The following is a 17,980-nucleotide window of genomic DNA, read 5'->3' as shown; positions in this document are numbered from 1 at the left end:
TCTTCAAGGTGGGGAGGGGGCAAGAGGAATCTACATGTTTAAGTGGGAAACTTTGGAGCCATCTCACTCTTTCAGGTGGGTTTCAGTGGTACTTTTGTCTGGGTTGGTATATGCTTCAAAGGAAACTCTGCATCTGCTCAAGTGGTTGGACCCTGGCTCGGTCTGTAGTGCGCTGTGGAAGAGGCCGATGTGGCTGAAGAAACTTAAGTGATGGTGCTGGCAATCAGCGCCACCAGAATCTACCTACAGAGTGAATGGCATCCTGCCTGACTTCTTGAAATGAATTAGCTGCCAGTAGCTAATTCACTTCAGGTGACTAAATGAATAGACTTACCGGAAGGGATTGTTTATAGGACCCATCTGAACGCTGGGGAAATCTGCCAGGTGCTGTACTATTAGGACCAATCTCATCATAAATGATACCAAGCTGATGAAGTGATTAGACAAAAGATTCAGCTGTTAACTTCTTTCTTCACCCATCCCCATCATCAAAGTGCTTTCTCATTGTGGAGAATATGAAAATACATGAACAGTTGGAAGGTAGGAAAGAAGGAAGAAAAGAGGGAGGGGGGGAAGGATCATGCAGTTTATCCATACATTTTCTTCTGACCTTTTAAAATGCATTTTCCTTTATATAATTGATATACTACATTGTAAGATATATAATTTTATATTCTGCTTTTTTGCTTAACATGTCATAAGCTTTTACTTAAGACTCTTTGAAAATAATATTTTTAATATTCTTTTATCAGACAGGTTGTTTTTAGTTTCTCAGCAATGCAAAGAATTATTTAGCAGACATCTTGGTTCACTATCTTTGTCTACATTTTGAACAGTTATTTTCCTCCTTAAGAGAGATTTCTAGAAGTAGAATTATGTGGCCAGATATGAACATTTTAAAGACTTGCTCTTTCTCTGTATATGGTCACATGGCTTTCCAGAAAGGGTGTACCAGTTTATAGTTTCTTCAGCAACAAATGAGAGTATCTGTCCTACCTCACCTTCAAATATTTCCTAATTAGAAAAGGTGAAATAGTAATATATTATTTTTATTTGCATTTCCATGATGATTAGAGATAATGAATGATTTTTAGTTTTTCTGAATGGGAAGGTAAGTTTTATTTCTTCCTTTGTGAATTATCTACTTATTGGGCTTTGGGTATTTTTAAAGAGATTTCTATGACCTCTTCATATATTAAGGAGATCAGCCCCTTGGCATATTTATATCAAATTTTTTAACCAATTTGTGGTTTGCCATTGAATTTTTCGGTAACAGTTTTATTGAGATATAATTAACATAACAAACAGTTTACCCGTTTAAAGTATACAATTCAATGATGTTTTTGTATATTCACAGACTTGTGCAACTATCACTACAGTCAATTCTAGAATATTTTCATCACCTCAAAAAGAAACCTCACACCCTTAGCTATCATCTCCCAACCTCCCCCAGCTTCCCAAGAACCCCAGCCCTAGGCAATAACTAATCTACTTTCTGTTTCTATAGATGTGCCTATTCCAGACATATCACATATTTGGAATCATATAATATGTGGTCTTTTGTGGCTGGTTTCTTTCACTCAGCATAATGTTTTCAACGTTCATCTATGTTGTAGCATATATTGGTATTTTATTCCTTTTTATGGCTGAATAATTTGTCAATCCATTCATCAAAGAATGGACAATGGGTTGTTTCCACCTGTGGCTATTATGACTAATGCTGCCCAAGCATTACAATTTAGTTTTTAGGTTTTTATAAATTTGTTTACTAAAATTTTAAATTCATGTCATCAACTCTATTGCTTTTTGGATTGTATTTCTTCAGTTGTTTTTTTTTTTTTTTTTCAGTTGTTTTTAAAGTAAACAAATCTTTTCCCAAAACAATGATAAAATTTTCAACCATATTTTTATCTTTTTAATTTTTAAAATTTGTTTTCATTGTTCATTTCAATCTATAATCCATCTAAATTTTATTTTGGAGTGTATAAGAATTAGGAAGATTCTAAACAGTCTCTCTGTCCCTCCATGCCCACCCCAAATAGCTAAAGTTTTTCAGTACCATCTGCTGTCATCCTCACCAACCATTTTCTTTATTCTGTACTGATTTTTAGTGCTTTCCTTACCACATATTAAGTTTTTATGAGAATGAAACTTGATTTTGCAGTTGTCTATGGTATTTAATTGCTTGGTTTAATATTTTAATAAATTTAATATAAAATAAGACTATCCTTTATTGTTTTTTAAACTTTAGTAGGAGACACAAAACCTATATAAATGGAATTTTCCTAGATAGGAAAATTAAATGTTGTAAAGAAAAACATCATGGCAACTACAATTTAAAATTCAATGCAGCAGTGGGTGTGTGACCTGTACTTTACATTTTATTTGAAAAGTGAGAAAAATTTTCTGTGTGATTACTGTTTTAGTCAGATTTTCTACTTATTTTGAGACAATTTTGGTAACTTATATTTTTCTATAAAAGTTGTATTGAAATTAAAAAAAAAACTCTTAGCAATGAGTTTTCACATCAGTATGTTTCTAAAATTCTTCTCCATATCTGCTGTTATCATCTCACGAACCCATGTCCCCTGCATTGGCAGGCAGACTCTCAACCACTGCGCCACCAGGGAAGCCCTATTTGGCTTATTTCTATTTCTCTGTTCTTTTCTTGATTATATTTACTAGAGCTTTGACTCTTTGGCCAGCCAACTAATTGGGTCAGTAATTTGGGAGAAATGAAGAGGTTTTCTTTTTTAAAATTAATTAATTAATTTATTTATGGCTCCATTTCGTTGCTGCACGCGGGCTCTCTCTAGTTGCAGCGAGTGGGGGCTACTCTTCGTTGCGGTGCGCAGGCTTCTCATTGTGGTGGCTTCTCTTGTTGCAAAGCATGGGCTCTAGGTGCACAGGCTTCAGTAGTTGTGGCACACGGGCTCAGTAGTTGTGGCACACGGGCTTAGTTGTTCTGTGGCCTGTGGGATCTTCCTGGACCAGGGCTTGAACCTGTGTCCCCTGCATTGGTAGGCAGATTCTTAACCACTGTGCCATGAAGGAAGTCCCTGAAGAGATTTCTTTTTTTGAAGCAATAGACTGTACTGTGGGTCTATCCCACTGAGATTATACCTGTACAGTAAATTATAGTAGGTTGGTACCCACCACGCTAGCCACGCAGGATAGTGTCTAAACAATTCTAGAACGATAAGTAGTTCCAGGGTGCTTCTCACAGCTTTAAGAAACTGACTGAATGTTTTAAGTCAATGGGGTTATTTTCTCATCCAGGAAGAACCTCAGAAATGAAAAAATGGCATCAAATAATACAAAATTAAAGCTTGATGTGGTGTTATATAATTATTAAGAAGAAGAATATCAATTATCCCTAATTTTTTGGCTCTTCCCTTCACAGATTCCTGTGGTGGGTGGGAGTTGCTTGGATGGCGTGTACAGCTCTGTCCATGGAGATGGTCCCTGGCCATTTTAGTAGTAACCAGTCAAGGAGAAAAGGATGTGGGGAAGGGCAGATCCAATGGAGAAAATGGCAGCCTTCCGTTAACTTGGCTTGGACCACAGAGAGGTGGGAAGACCACTGCACTTAGCCTTTGCAGGGGGATAATTAGCACTGAGTAAGTGAGGTAGGACTGAAAGGAAAGATAGAGGACATTGACGGTTCTGATGCCTAGTCATAAACAGTTCCTCCTTGAAACTCCCAGGGTTCTTTGTCCCCTCTCTTGACACTAAGATCCACCTGGATTCCTGCTGTGTGAACAAGGTTGGAGACCAAGCTGCACTCAGCCCGGCCTTCTGGAGTAGTGCATCTTGGGAGAAATCACAGACAGGGGACAAGCAGCAGGAGTATGTGCCTCACTGCCCATCACACTTTGGGGCCTTGTGTAGACATCTGTCAGCACACATGCCAGGCTCTAGGACAAGACCCCTGTCCAAGGCTGTGGGGCTTTAAAATTGTTTATCTGGGAAGCCTCAGCCCCTCCCCCAGCCTGAGAAGGTCCCCGGAGGCCCTTGCCTCACAGTTATAGCCCTAGGACGCGGTGGTGCTTGGTTCCCCATCCCTGCTCTGCCACCTCAGCCTTCATGGTTGTGGGAGCACAGCCCTCCCCTGGCATGACCTGGGATCTAGAGTGCAAGCTTGTGTTACAGCTTTCTGTGGGGACATATCAGTGGCCTGGTCTGCCACCCCAGCTTTCTCCCAGGAAGGATTGCGCTCCTTCCATGAGGCCAGCCTGCAGGAATCAGCCAAGTTAACCCCTACCTCTCACCAGCCCTTTTAGATTGCAGGCTCTCTGAAGGTAGGATGGATGTCTGGTTCACCTTCATGTCCTCGCAGTACCTAGTATGTTTGTCTGGCTCTGTCAGTGGTTTAGGAATGGAGAAGAGCAAGCCCAACGAAGGGACTAGATGAACCTTCCCTCTCCTTGTATCCATTCTTAACCATTTTGTTCCTCTTTGAGGAACACACACACACACATGCACACACACACAGAATCTTGCACACAGGTACCCTATCAATCAATGAGTCCTGGTTCAGAGCCCCAGCCCTAGAACGCTGCTGGTAGGTTCCACTTACCCCTGTCTCAGCATTATCTCATTCTGTGCCACACCCTATCTGCACACCCCTGCTCGCCTTCACTGAATCTGTGCACGCTCTAATCTTTCCACAGCAGAGGTGTTGGCTGTGGTACTGATTTGGAACCCGGTTATACTCTAAGATTTGTTGAAAGTGATTGCTTTTTACCCTTGCTCCAGAGAGAGTACGTTAGCTAGCCATGACCCTGAGGAATAATCGCTTCCTGGAAAGCACAGGTTTTACTTAATGTTCAAAAGATGATCTTTAAGTGGACAGTCCATTCTTGAGCCCCCCTGAGGAGATGGGGCCTCTTTCCTCACAATCACTGAAGCCAGCCCTGCAAGACGTCCCGAGGTAAAGCTTCCAGAAGTCTGTTGTTTGCGACCAGACCTGTCAGCCTCAGACAGCAGCCCACCTCAAATGTTTTGGCTTTTCTCCACACCATCGTCCTCTTGTTTTCACCCTACCCTCATGGCCTCCATGGTGGTTGACTTTTCCCCATGAGGTCCTCTTTCATGATTTCCTGAGTCACTACCTTCAGCCTGTATTTGTTTGACGGCCGGAGCCATTTCCTATTTGGTAACGTCTGGGGTTTTAATGGGGGTGGAACATGCCCGGCACTGCTTCCTTCTCTTTCCATTCAGCCGTGTTCTCTGTGCCACAGATTCTGGCTGCGACTCAGTCACTGACACTGAGACCGAGGACGAGAAGGTCCTTCCCTACTCGGAGCAGCAGAGCCTGCCATCGAAGACTTCACCTGGGAACCTGATGGTGGTGCAGCCAGACCGCATCCGCTGTGGGGTAGGCACTGCTGGGGCTGGTGGATGGATGTTGGAGCATGGGCTTTGGGGCTTTTCAGTGGAAGTTGTAGTAAAGGGAGCGGGGTTCTTCTGTTGCACCTTACTATAATCCCAGCCTTCCTGTGGGGTTTCCCTGTGCACTAACTACCCTGGGACCCCCAGTGCCTGGGCCCTGGGCACACCTCACTCCTTTAAGTCAAAGGGAGACGAGCCCAGGAATGTATATGTCATCAATCTAAGACATTAAGTTCATGATCAAAAACTTAGAACGTGTTGAAGACCAGCAGACATGAATACAAAACACTTATATGCCAACCCTGAAGTCAGAGGCCTGGGTCTGTTCCTTCCAGCCTAGCACTGGGCATTTTGAGAGCTTGCTTCTCCATCAGCTGGCCCCCTTTACGGCCCAAATGAATGCCTTGAAGCTCGGTGGCTGAAACTTGCTGCCCAGCATTGCTTGCAAAAGGGAGAAAATTAATGCCTGAGCATGTGACTAACGTTTTCAGGGGTAGGACCTATGTTAAGAGGTGACCTGAATGTGATGGCCAACTGATGGGCCACTGTCATGTGAATCCTACCATAGTATTGATAGTTTTTCATTATCTTTCTTTTCCTGATGAGAAATGTGTGACATTGGTTCAGAGCACTGAAACACTTTTTTGTGGGTAGGAGCCCTGTGCTAAGTTTGCCACTGTGGGCTCCTGTAGGCAAGAGGGCATGATGGCCATGGAAATGGAAAGTCCTAGCTTCCCTGCACTTGTGAGTGGTTTTCTGCGTGGCCTGAGGCCACGAGGCATTGGGCAAGGACTCCCTCCATGAGGGCTGCAAACTGCTGCTTCGGGCTGGATTGAACTCATAGACAAGTTTGGTTCCAGCTGCACAGTGTTTTAAAGAGTTAGGCATGAACACCTGTTTCCAGCCTCCTTTGAATCAGAATCTGGTAATAACCAGGCCTGAGATGAGCAGCTGGGCCAAGTGACCCTTTAGATGGGGCTGTGCATCCCCAGGTCGCTGGTTCTCATCACTCCCCTTTCTTTGTACCCACTTCACTCCTTTTCCTTACCGTCCAGGCCTTCGTAGTGGGCATTTCAGTTTCCATTGCCCTCGTACTCCTTCCTGCCTGCCCCACGCCCCTTTCATCCTGAGACCACGCTGGTGGGTGCCTGTGGGGAGAGGATTTAGAACTAAAGGATGATGCCCCGCCCATGCTCCCTGGTTTTCCAGGCTTTGGCTCCTTCTCCTGTGCTGGTTGCCACTGACCCAGGATTCTCACTGTTGCCTGCTCCAGGTCCCTGGCTCCTGGGGCAGCTGGGCTGGGGTTGGGTCATGACTGTCAATAGGAGAGACACACTCGTCTTCTCTGGCTCCCCATGCTCCCTGGGAGAAGGGGCAGGTGGGAGAGGGCTAGACCTGCAGTGGGAGTCAGGTCAACCACATTCACCCTAAGCAGTCTCCGTGAGCCAGGACCACATCCCCCTCCCACCTGTTCTGGAATCGTGGCCCTTGTCATGAAGGCCTACTATAAGGGCTGGAGAGCAGAATCTTACAATGAACATTTGGGGATTAGCTGTGGCCAGAAATTTCTCTTTTTCCCCTGCTTTTTGGAGGGCCTGTTCTTTCCAGTTCAGTGTCTTAAGAGCTTAACCGCATAACCAGCCCAGTAAAACAGATAATTCCATTTAGCAGGTTTGGCCGGAGGTCTCAAAGCAATGTAAAATAGCCACTTAGGTTGCTCAGTGCCTTGGGAAAATTAATCCTCCAGTAAGTTATTTTTGTCCATCTAAGAACAGCATAAATTGCAGAACCCAAGAGGGCTTCTCTAAATCAGTACCTCTCACTCTGTAAGGTGCATGAGTCACCCAGGGGTCTTGGTAAAACGCAGACTCTGGTGTGGTAGGTCCAGGCAGGCTTGAGATTCTGCATTTCTAACAAGCTTTCAGGGATGCCAATGCTGCTGGTCCCTTGGCCTCGCTTTGAGTAGCAAGGCTGATCTAGAATAGTGCTTCTGAAACTATCTGTGGTGAAGAACTTTAAAAAATGTTTATTGTTTTAAATTTCCAATTCTGCCATGGACCAATACTTTTATAATATACAACAAAAAAGAAATGCTATAGAAATTAAATAAAAAGACATATGAAATACAAGCCCCAGGTTTTAAAATTATTATTAGGTTTGACAGACATAAAATTACTCTATCAAATTGCTATTAAGGTTTATAAATGTTCACTCTTGGGTTTTGTGACTTGTCTTGTTGGGACCCGTGGCAAGCAGTCACTGCCTGCCACTGGACTGCAGACCCCACCCTGCTCTGGAACAGCCTCACTAGGTAGAGCTGGGGCTGCAGAAGCTGGGGAGGCCCTCTGGCTCGGCACCCTAACAGGAGGGAGAAGGGACAAAGACCAGTTTCCCGTTCCAGGCAGAAACCACTGTCTACGTCATTGTGAAATGTAAGCTGGATGAGAGGGTGACAACAGAAGCCGAATTTTCTCCTGAAGATTCTCCCTCGATAAGGGTGGAAGCCAAGCTGGAGAATGAGTACACCGTCTCCATGAAAGCTCCCAGTAAGTTGCCCCATTTACCTCTAGAAATTAGGCATCATGTGAAGAGGCCCCCTCTTACTTTCTTTTACTTGCCGACAACTGTCTTCATCAGCCACTGAGAAAAGTGACAGCCAAGATGTGGATTTGGTTGCCATGTTCTATTTAAAGGAAAAGGAAGTTATATAAACATATACGTGTGATTGGGGCGGGCGGAGATGGATATACTAAAATGTTTATAAAGTTCATATATTAACATTTTTTGAAATTAGAGAAAAATAGGAAAAGTAGGGGAAAAAGTCATCTGACACCCTACCACTCAGTCTTTTTTGCCTTTTTTCATAATTTTTATAAACACAGTTGTTCCAATAGTATCTATTACCTTATATTCCGTTTTTCTTTATGTAATCTTAATTTACTGTCTCTTCATCCCTTTACCCCTGTACTATTATAGGGAGTTTGTAACTTTCCATTTTATAACATATTTTTTCTATTACAAAAGTAATGTGTGCTCAATACAGCAAACTTGGAGAATACAGTAACCATGAAAGGAAGTAGATAGAAAATTACCCATATGCCCACCTGCCAAGGAAATCACTGGTTTCTGTATTTTCCCACATCTGTGTACATAACTTTATGTCTTGTAACCAACTTCTGTTACCTGGAAATACACTATGAATATTTTCCCATGTTAATAAATACTCTTTTACAAAATGATGCTTAATGGTTGCAAGGTAATCCATTGTATAGATGTACCATAATTTATAAAACCAGTCCCTTGTGTTGGATCTATATCTTAAAACCATAATGTTTAAAGCTATATAATACTCAGTTGAATAGAAGTATCATCTTTTAATTTTTCATTTCCTCATTGTTGCATATTTATGTAATTTCTGATTTCTTACTGTCTTATTTTATTTAAAAAAATTTTTTTAACATCTTTATTGGAGTATAATTGCTTTACAATGGTGTGTGAGTTTCTGCTGTATAGCAAAGTGAATCAGCTATATGTATACATATATCCCCACATCCCCTCCCTCTTAACGTCTCCCTCCCACCCTCCCTATCCCACTCCTCTAGGTGGTCACAAAGCACCGAGCTGATCTCCCTGTGCGATGTGACTACTTCCCACTAGCTATCTGTTTTACATTTGGTAGTGTATATATGTCAGTGCCACTCTCTCTCTTCGTCGCAGCTTACCCTTCCCCTGCCCCGTGTCCTCAAGTCCATTCTCTATGTCTGGTTTTATTGTCTTATCGTTTTAAATGATGATATATTGAGCATCTTTATGCAGGCAGGGTTTTTTTCTTTTGTGTTTATGATTATATCCTTGAGATGGAATCCCTGAAACAATGGGCATTTTTAAGAGTCCTGGAAGACAGTGCTTAATTGCTTTATGAAATATTACTATTCCCGTTTATTTGCTATATTGTCGCCAATGCTAGGCATTATCACTTTGAATATTTTTGCTAATTTGATATGTTTCTAAAAAGTAGTCCATTGTTTTAATTTGCGTTCCTTTGATTTCTAGCGAGGTTAAATATTTTTCCACGTTCTCTACTTGTCGCATTTCCTCTTTTGTGAATCGAATCTTTATGGTTGGTGTATTTTTAATTTTTTCTTTCCCCCTCAAAACCCCGTCCTGTGGTGTAGAAGAGAGAGAGCACCCAAGGAGAGCACATAGTAATGACGGCAGCAGAGCAAGTGAATCAATTCTACTGGCCCAACGGCCCAAAGCTCGGCGGAGTCCCACCGCCAGGTCCCACCTCTGGCGACCACTGCCCTTTGTATAAAGTGCTTTAAATTCAACTATTCTTCCTGTCTGTTGTGACACTGGGCCTACAGTAATGAGCAAAACAGATGAAAATCTTCCGAAAGTTAAATTGCAGACCCAGTGAGGATAATTCCTCTGACTCAGAGCCCTCCCGTGTGTTAGTGTGCCCACCGCTACTTCTGCTGTTTCTCTCACTTCCCAATCCTGCAGCTCACCTCCAAGATCTTTCTTCCAGTCCCCAATTAATTTCTTCACCGTTTAAGTAATCCATGAACGCTTTTCCCTGTACTCTTGTACTACAAAAAAAGAGCAGTTTTATGGTATCTTTTCTTCTGTTCAGAACTTTCATCTGGGAGTGTTTCTCTGAAGATATATTCTGGGGATTTAGTGGTGTGCGAAACCATTATCAGCTATTATACTGACATGGAGGAAATTGGGAATTTATTGTCCAATGCTGCAAATCCTGTGGAGTTCATGTGTCAGGTAAGGATGGTGAAAGGACACTGGAGTTTTCTAGACCTGTAGTTTCTGGTCATGGTTCACCAGTCTCAAATCTGCTAGATGGGAGATAGCTGAATTTAAAATCTGACCATCTTCACCTTTGTATTTAGGCCTTTAAAATTGTGCCCTACAACACAGAGACCCTTGATAAACTGCTAACAGAGTCCCTAAAGAACAACATCCCTGCAAGTGGGCTGCACCTCTTTGGAATCAACCAGCTGGAAGAAGAAGATATGATGACAAGTAAGTCAACAGTCCAACCTCAGGAAACCAGCAGTGGGTTGATTCCAGTTCGTCGGTTTCAGCGTGCAGTCAGCCCGTGCTCATGTTTTCTGCTGGGTCCTGCTTTACATCCTCTGAGAAGCAGTCATTCTTCTCTGGCTAGCCCGGGATTCTTCCAAATTGAAATTTTGAATATGTCATCCCCTTACTAAAAAACCCTTTGTGTTTCCCACTTGTCTTCTAGATAAAGTCCAAACTCCTCAACCTTTATACAAGGCCTTCCCAAGGGGCTCCTGCTGCATTTCTGCTCTCACCTCTCTCTACTCTCTCCCTTGGCTTCTGTGCTCTGCTCTGTGGAAGGTATGAACTTCTTTTACCTAATGAAAATTCCGCCCTGCCTCTTGCCACCTCGACCCATGGGAGTGCAGTTTCTTCCTCCCCTCATCCTGCAGCACTTCCTCAGGTAGGTTCCTTCTACATGCTACAGCTCCCCTAGCATGTTGGGTTCTTGTACTCTTCAGCTGTGTCTGTCTTTTTTGCTAGTCTGCCAGCTGAATGACGACAGGGACAGTGCCTGGTGGCTCACTGTAGGCTCAAAACAAATATTTGTTTGATGAGGGAGGAGCAGTCTCATGGGCATATGTGACATGCCAGGAGCTGGGAGAAACACTTGCACGGGGATGATGCCTGGCACGCCTGGTATGGTTCTTTTGTAGACACCACTCTTCCTTCACATCTCAGCTGCACTACACAAATGGGACCCAAGCCCCTGGTTACCCAGTGCCTGCGTTCCATCTTTCCACAGCCTCCGAGAACCATAAGGATGATGTTGTATTACCTGGGCACATTCTCTTGTTGCCTCTCTCCATTTTCCTACTGCGGAATGTTCTCACATCACTTCCAACAGGTGTTAATATTCTCTATTCTTGAATGATCCTCCCGGACCGGGGCATGAACCCGTGTCCCCTGCATCAACAGGTGGACTCTCAACCACTGCGCCACCAGGGAAGCCCAAGAGGGAGTATATTTCATAGTTTGACAATCCTGGGGGATCCTGGGGACATTTTCAGACCTTCATTCCAAGGATCATATCCTGGTGAATAGGAAGCTGGGTTTGTCTTATTAAAAAAAATACATATGGGGGCTTCCATATGTATTTTTTAGTAGGTGGATGGTGTCATGGGGATCCAATGACTCTCAGAAGTACTTTGTTTCCCACAAATCAGAGGGTTAATGGGCATCCTGGGGTTCCCACGCATTAATACCATCATCCAAAACCTGTCCTAAACAAAGAGCTCATTGAAAACCATCTTGTTAATCCTTCCAGGTCCCTTTGAGATAGTCTGGAAATATTTTCTAGTTCAAAACTAAGGGCCACAGAAAGGCTAAAGAACAGCCCCAGGATTACTTGACATACTTTATGAAATTGGGTGTAAGAGCTAAGAAGATGGATTTTTTTTTTTTTGGCTGCGCCACATGGCTTGCGGGATCTTAGCTCCCCGACCAGGGATCAAACCCCTGCCCACGGCAGTGAAAATGCTGAGTTCTAACCACTGGACCGCCAGGGAAGTCCCAGGATTTCTTTCTTTTAATCAGCATAAAGCAATTGTTTTAAAGTGCTCTGAAATTTTAAGAAAAGGTCAAAACATGATCCCTGTTGTACTTTGTGTCTGCTGCTTAAGCCCTTAGAACATCAGTACATTTTGAACTAGTATTATTTCTCAGGATTCTCCAATCTTTTTAAAGAAAGAAGGTAGGATATTAATGATTAGATTTGCTAATTAATTAACATATCGTTTCTTCTGTCATCTTCAGTGGTACCACAGAGGAAGCTTTGAGATGTTAGGTCAATCAACCAAGAAGTAATGATTGAGCACCTGCTGGATGCCATACTAGGCTTCTAGCTTCATCTCCATGAGCAAGGTGCCCCGTGCCTTCCTTTTTTTTTTTTTAATCTTTTGGCCGTGCCATGCAGCAAGTGGGATCTTAGTTCCCTGACCAGGGATCGAACCCGCGACCCCTGCAGTGGAAGTGCAGAGTCTTAACCACTGGACCTCCAGGGAAGTCCCCACACCACCCCATGCCTTCCTTTTTATCTGACCATTAAGTTTTCCTTGACAATTTTTCAGATCAGAGGGATGAAGAGCTGCCCACTTTGTTGCACTTCGCTGCCAAGTATGGACTGAAGAACCTCACTGCCCTGTTGCTCACCTGCCCAGGAGCCCTACAGGCCTATAGTGTGGCCAACAAGCACGGCCACTACCCCAACACCATTGCCGAGAAGCACGGCTTCCGGGACCTGCGGCAGTTCATCGACGAGTATGTGGTAAGGTCGAGGCAGGAGAGGCTCTAGGATTGGAAATGCACCATGTGGTCCCAGGGCTGCGTTTTCACTAAAGACCTGGGTGGATTTCATCTCTAGCATGTTCTCACGTGCCTCTTCTGGCAGGGCCAGTATGCATGGGCTTAAGAGATGAGTTCTGGAGTCACATGGATCTGGATCCAAATTCCTCACCAATACTTGTCAGCCATGTGCCTTTGGGCAAATCATGTATCTGTCCTCTGTCTCTCTCAGTTTCGTGATATGCGGGAGAAGGTTTATAATAATTCTACCCTTAGGGTTGTTTTGAGAATAAGAAGAAATAATATGTGTAAAGCCCTGAGATCCACCCTCGAAGAGTTTACGGAGCATTGATAGAGTGAATCTGCTGAAGGTAGACGCTGATCCGTCTTTCTCAGTCACCTCCCCACCCACCTCCAAGGTGCTTGGCAGGATGCTCCCAGCTCCCTCGCCCACCATCAGGCCCAGGTGAACTGTTAGGCTTGGTTCCTTCCTTAGCAGAGACCACAGTAAAGCTCTGCACCTGAGGCTTCAGGGAGGCCAACCGTGAGGCCCCACCTTCTGCTGACAACCTCTCTCTCTTTCTGAGCCTCTGCCCGTCTTAAGGTTTATCTGCTTCCCTGGTTTTGGACCCACAGATCCTCCTTGATCACTGACTTCTGGGTCTTTCTTTAAGTGTAATCTCATCCCATGCCTAGACCTTGTTCCATGCCCCAATATTGCTTCCGTTGTTTTGGAGGCAGCTGCCCTTCCTGTCTCGACCCTTTTCTGGTTTTCCTCCATTTTCACAGTTCACAGCAGTGACGCGGGAATAGCTCATCCTCCCATATGGGGCTGTGACCTCAAAAGGAACAATTAACACTACCTCCAGACAGGAGTGAGCCTGACACCTCCCCAGAAACTTAGCTTTCTGCTCTGTGTTTGACAATCTACAAGGCAGCAACTCACTGAGACGTACAGAGGAGGCCTCCCAAAATTTGGGGGGTGGTTAAATGTATTGAATAAACAGAATAGCATGAGTGCCTGTCTGGGGCATCATTGACATAAATGAGGCTAAACGGTACTTACGGTCCAGGAGTGTGTACTTCACTTTGGAGTCACAAATGTATAAAATGCAGTGTTTCATTTCCCTGCCAATAGTTTTTATTAAGAACATACTGTATTCATATTAATCACTACTATCTATTGAATTTAGTTGATTGGCAAATGCATTTTCTCCTTTAATCCTCATCACAGTCCTTTGAGGTTGACAGTATTGTTCTCTCTCTTCAACAAAGGAGGAAAAGGGCCTAGAAAGGCCAAGTCATTGTGCCAAGGGTCCCACACTCGTCAGGGTGGAGGTAGGATTTGAACCTAGCTGATGGTAAAGCTGGGGAGCATTCTCCTACTTTCTGTCACAGGGGCGTGGAAAGATGCACTTCCAGTTTGCACTGAACTTAATCTGGTTCACATTTGTCATATCTTTGTTTTCTAAGTACAATCACTTCAACGGATGCATCTCCAGCATTGCCCCCAAAAGATTGCTCCTCCGTGTTGTTCATCACCTCTAAGAACCGCCCCATTTCCTCTTTCCACCATATCAGAACCAAATGCCAGACCTTGAGTCCCCAGCACTCCACTCCTTGGGGCTCATCAGGAAACCAGCACAGAGTGTCAGATAGCAGATTAGCTCTCTTGGGGTGGTGATGATGAAAATGAGGATTTTTGTGGATTGATGCTGAAATGATTGTGAAACACCAAAGTTTCTTACGAGGAAAAGTTGTGCAGGGGTTTCAGAGAAGCCACCTCTCTGGCTTCACAACCACCTGGAGGCAGAATGACAAAGGGGGCCTCTCTGACTTCAGGGCATTTCACCCAAGACCGTCTCTCCTCTTGGGCACAGGCTGTAAAACGGAGGCGGGCGCTTTGGAGAGGTGTGCTGTCAGGCACTTTGGAGCAGCCTAACAGAAGGAACAGGTGGAAGGAGCAGGAAGGGGCTAGTGGACCAAGTCCCCAGGGGACTTCTGACTACACACAAGCACAAGAGCACCTTGGCTGCAGCGCTGTGTAGCCCATTTGACTAATCAGCGAGGGTTATGCCTTTGTGCGCCGTTTGTTGCCATTTGAGGAACCACTGGGGTATAGTAGAAAGGTCAGAAGCCAGGATTGCAGACCCATGAATAAGGCACTAGCTTTTTCTGAGCTTTGGTTTTCACATCTTTTGACCAGGGAATAGGAGACACTCTCAAACAGTGGTGGAAAGGAGGCCATGAGATAATGTATAGGCACATCCATAGCACTGTCCCTGACACGTAATAGGTACCCACGAGAAAGTTTTAAATTTGTATCCTCTGGGCACTGGACATTTAACGGGTGTCTCCTCTGAGTGCATAACTCTGTTCTTAGTGTTGGACGAAGATACAAAGATTAAAACAAAGAAAAAGACTTGGAGCCTGGCCTCAAGGGGCTTTCAGTGTGGTGGGAAATACAGACATGCGCACATAGTTGCAACCCTGATGCGTTTGAGGCTTTACTTTGCTGTTACAAGCCCACTCGAGGGCCCGACTCTACCCAGAGAGCCCGGCTGTGTCAGTGTGCCTGTGGGATCCCACCTTCTCTTTCAGGAAACTGTGGACATGCTGAAGAGTCACATTAAAGAGGAACTGATGCAAGGGGAGGAGGCTGACTCTGTGTATGAGTCCATGGCCCACCTTTCCACAGACCTGCTCATGAAGTGCTCCCTCAACCCTGGCTGTGACGAGGAGCTGTATGAGTCCATGGCGACCTTTGTCCCAGCTGCCACCGAGGACCTCTGTAAGTAGCACAGCGCAGTTCTGCTTCCATCTTTCTGCTGAGAAACGCGTTTCTTCCTTCTGCTGTGTGTGGGGAAATTCCCTTGCTTACCCCCTGCCCCACTCCGGAGTGATGAAGATCCCATTTTACACAAAGTTAGACAGGTCATCATGTGCTGTGACAAGCAGAATCGTTCTCCAGACTTCCTCTGCTATGACTCTGCTGTGTGACTGGAAAGTTTAAGCAAGGGCCTGGAAGTCAGAGTCGATGAAGGCGTTGCCTTGTGATCCAGAAGTGAAACCAGTGGCTTTTGACTTTGTCAGTTCCAACGGGCCCTTTTTATAGCAAACATTTTGTAATGCCCCCGCTACTACCCTGACATGAGATACATATAATATAACCTACCTACCTATGAAATTTTTAGAAATCAAATATAAGTCCCAATTGAAATATAGAAGAGAACTCATAGGAGAGGAAATGCTCAGATGTGCCTCCATGCAAGGACATAGTGCATTAGTCAGTTGCAGTCACCTACACTCAGAGTCACTGCCAATGTCACAGCCTCAAGTGCTGACCTACATGTTTATTGTATCAGTGACTTGGATACCGCCAGCAGCGCTGGCATCAATGCCTGGATTTTCCTAAATGGTGAATGATTCCTCACATTCTCTTCTCCATTTTCATAGTAATTGAATTCCTGGAAAATTTGGTGTATATCAAAACCATGCAAAAATACAAGTTGTATTTTATAAATGAAGCAATTTAGCTTCTAGGCTCAGAAAATTATAAGCAGGGTTTTTTTGATAACCTGATTTTACTGGATTAATATATAATAAACGTATTTCCAAAATATCATATCTCCAAGATATGATTTTTTTTTTGTAAATTGCTTAACAAATTTTGCCCATTTTTGTTTATCTTAATTCTTTTTAATAGCAAAAATAATACATTCTTCCAAAAATTGGAAACAAAAAAGAAATGTATAACCGAGTTATTAAAAGTTCATGACTCCACTCAACCAACTGATATAGCACTTGTAATAGTTTGGTGGGGATTTTTGCCCATATTTTTCCTTATACCTGCTGATATTAAATTTTAAAAAATACACATATACATATAAACAGATATGTACAAATATACACATATGTATAAATATGTATCATAAGCAGTTATTTTTTTAACCCATATGTGTATCTAGTGAAATATTTAAAAGTCATGAGGGACACAAAACAAGGCTGTCCCTCACCCTGAAGGTTGTCTAGCATCTTTCTCCCTTCTGCTAAATGCCAGTAGTGTCCCTGCATCATGGTGACAACCCAAAATACTCTCATAGATTTTCCAAACACCCTCAAGAGGGCAGTGCCACTCCCCTTGAGAACCACTGGTCTAAATAAACATTGGCTTTCGATGCACATATCAGGGTTGAAGCAGGAGGACCACACAACCGGCCCTCTAAGGGCCTTCTTTATATGTTACCACCATTTGCTACGAGATGCTAAGAGCTCTGAAACACTGCCTACAACTTCTCCCTCCTTCCCTCTGGTCTAATTAATAGATTCAAGAAAGACAAGACAAATACCTATCAATGCATCCATCAGCTTTATTGATAGAGGAATTTCTGGAATGGGCTAGATTGAGTATTGCCAATTTTCAGCCTGAGGAGAAGACTGCGGGGACCTGGGCCCACAAGGAGTTGGGCCTGATTTTCCCATCCATGAATGGAAAAGCAGGCATTAAGAGGGTGCTTTGGAGCAGGAAATGTGGGTGGGTCAGGGGGCCAGAGGTGAACCCTGACACCAGCAGAGCCTTTGACACTGCAACCCTAACACCTGGAAGATGTGGTCCAGTGGTTGTTAGGTGCTTGCTAGTCAGACTGGCTGTGCCTCTGGGGGAGGAGAAGAAAGAGGGAAAGAAAGGTAGAGGCTCTCTCTCAGCATCTAACTGGAAGGACTTGAAGTACTTGTGGCAGCTCTTCCCGAATGAGCCGTAACCCAGCAGGAAGGTGAGGAGAGAAGGCGTCATCCTCACCATCCACATCCTCTACCTCACTGAATCCTCAAAGCAACCATACAGGGGTGCTTTTATTAACCTGCGCTTTACAAATGAGGAAACTGAGACACAGAGGGGTTAAGCAACTCCACCAAAGTCTCACAGCTAATAAGTGATAGAGTCCAGGTTTGAACCCAGGTCTCTCTGTCTTTAGGACCATATTCCTTATTCTGTGCCAGAAGTTTCCATCTAACACCACAAATTTTAGTCGTGGTTTCTTTTAGAAAAACCATCTAGCAGCTCCAGCCACACCTCCTGTTTTCGCGGCCCAGATGTTAGCTCACAAAACAGCCTCTGGCGCCCCCTACCCTCGCACATCCATCCATCTCTCCATGTACCCAACAAGCATTCTGGAGCATCTGTGTTTCTGCCACTTGCCGCTCCCACTCCTGGTTTTCGGTGAGA

General features: G+C 44.1%; 1 protein-coding gene across 5 annotated transcripts in view; it reads left to right on the top strand.

Annotated features, from left to right (window-relative positions):
- Positions 1-17,980, top strand: part of PIK3AP1 (phosphoinositide-3-kinase adaptor protein 1) — a 113,520-nt gene that overhangs the window by 46,476 nt on the left and 49,064 nt on the right. For all 5 annotated transcript variants that reach the window (XM_024735108.1, XM_024735106.1, XM_024735105.1 and 2 more), the window contains 6 exons: positions 5,244-5,380; positions 7,796-7,940; positions 10,031-10,173; positions 10,302-10,434; positions 12,543-12,739; positions 15,358-15,547. In XM_024735108.1, coding sequence (XP_024590876.1) covers positions 5,244-5,380; positions 7,796-7,940; positions 10,031-10,173; positions 10,302-10,434; positions 12,543-12,739; positions 15,358-15,547 — 945 coding nt within the window. The remainder of the gene's footprint in view (positions 1-5,243; positions 5,381-7,795; positions 7,941-10,030; positions 10,174-10,301; positions 10,435-12,542; positions 12,740-15,357; positions 15,548-17,980) is intronic.

This window comes from Neophocaena asiaeorientalis, unplaced genomic scaffold, assembly GCF_003031525.2.
Source record: "Neophocaena asiaeorientalis asiaeorientalis breed wild unplaced genomic scaffold, Neophocaena_asiaeorientalis_V1.1 scaffold240, whole genome shotgun sequence".
Taxonomy (NCBI): Eukaryota; Metazoa; Chordata; class Mammalia; order Artiodactyla; family Phocoenidae; genus Neophocaena; species Neophocaena asiaeorientalis.
This window is presented reverse-complemented; position numbering and strand designations above follow the sequence as displayed.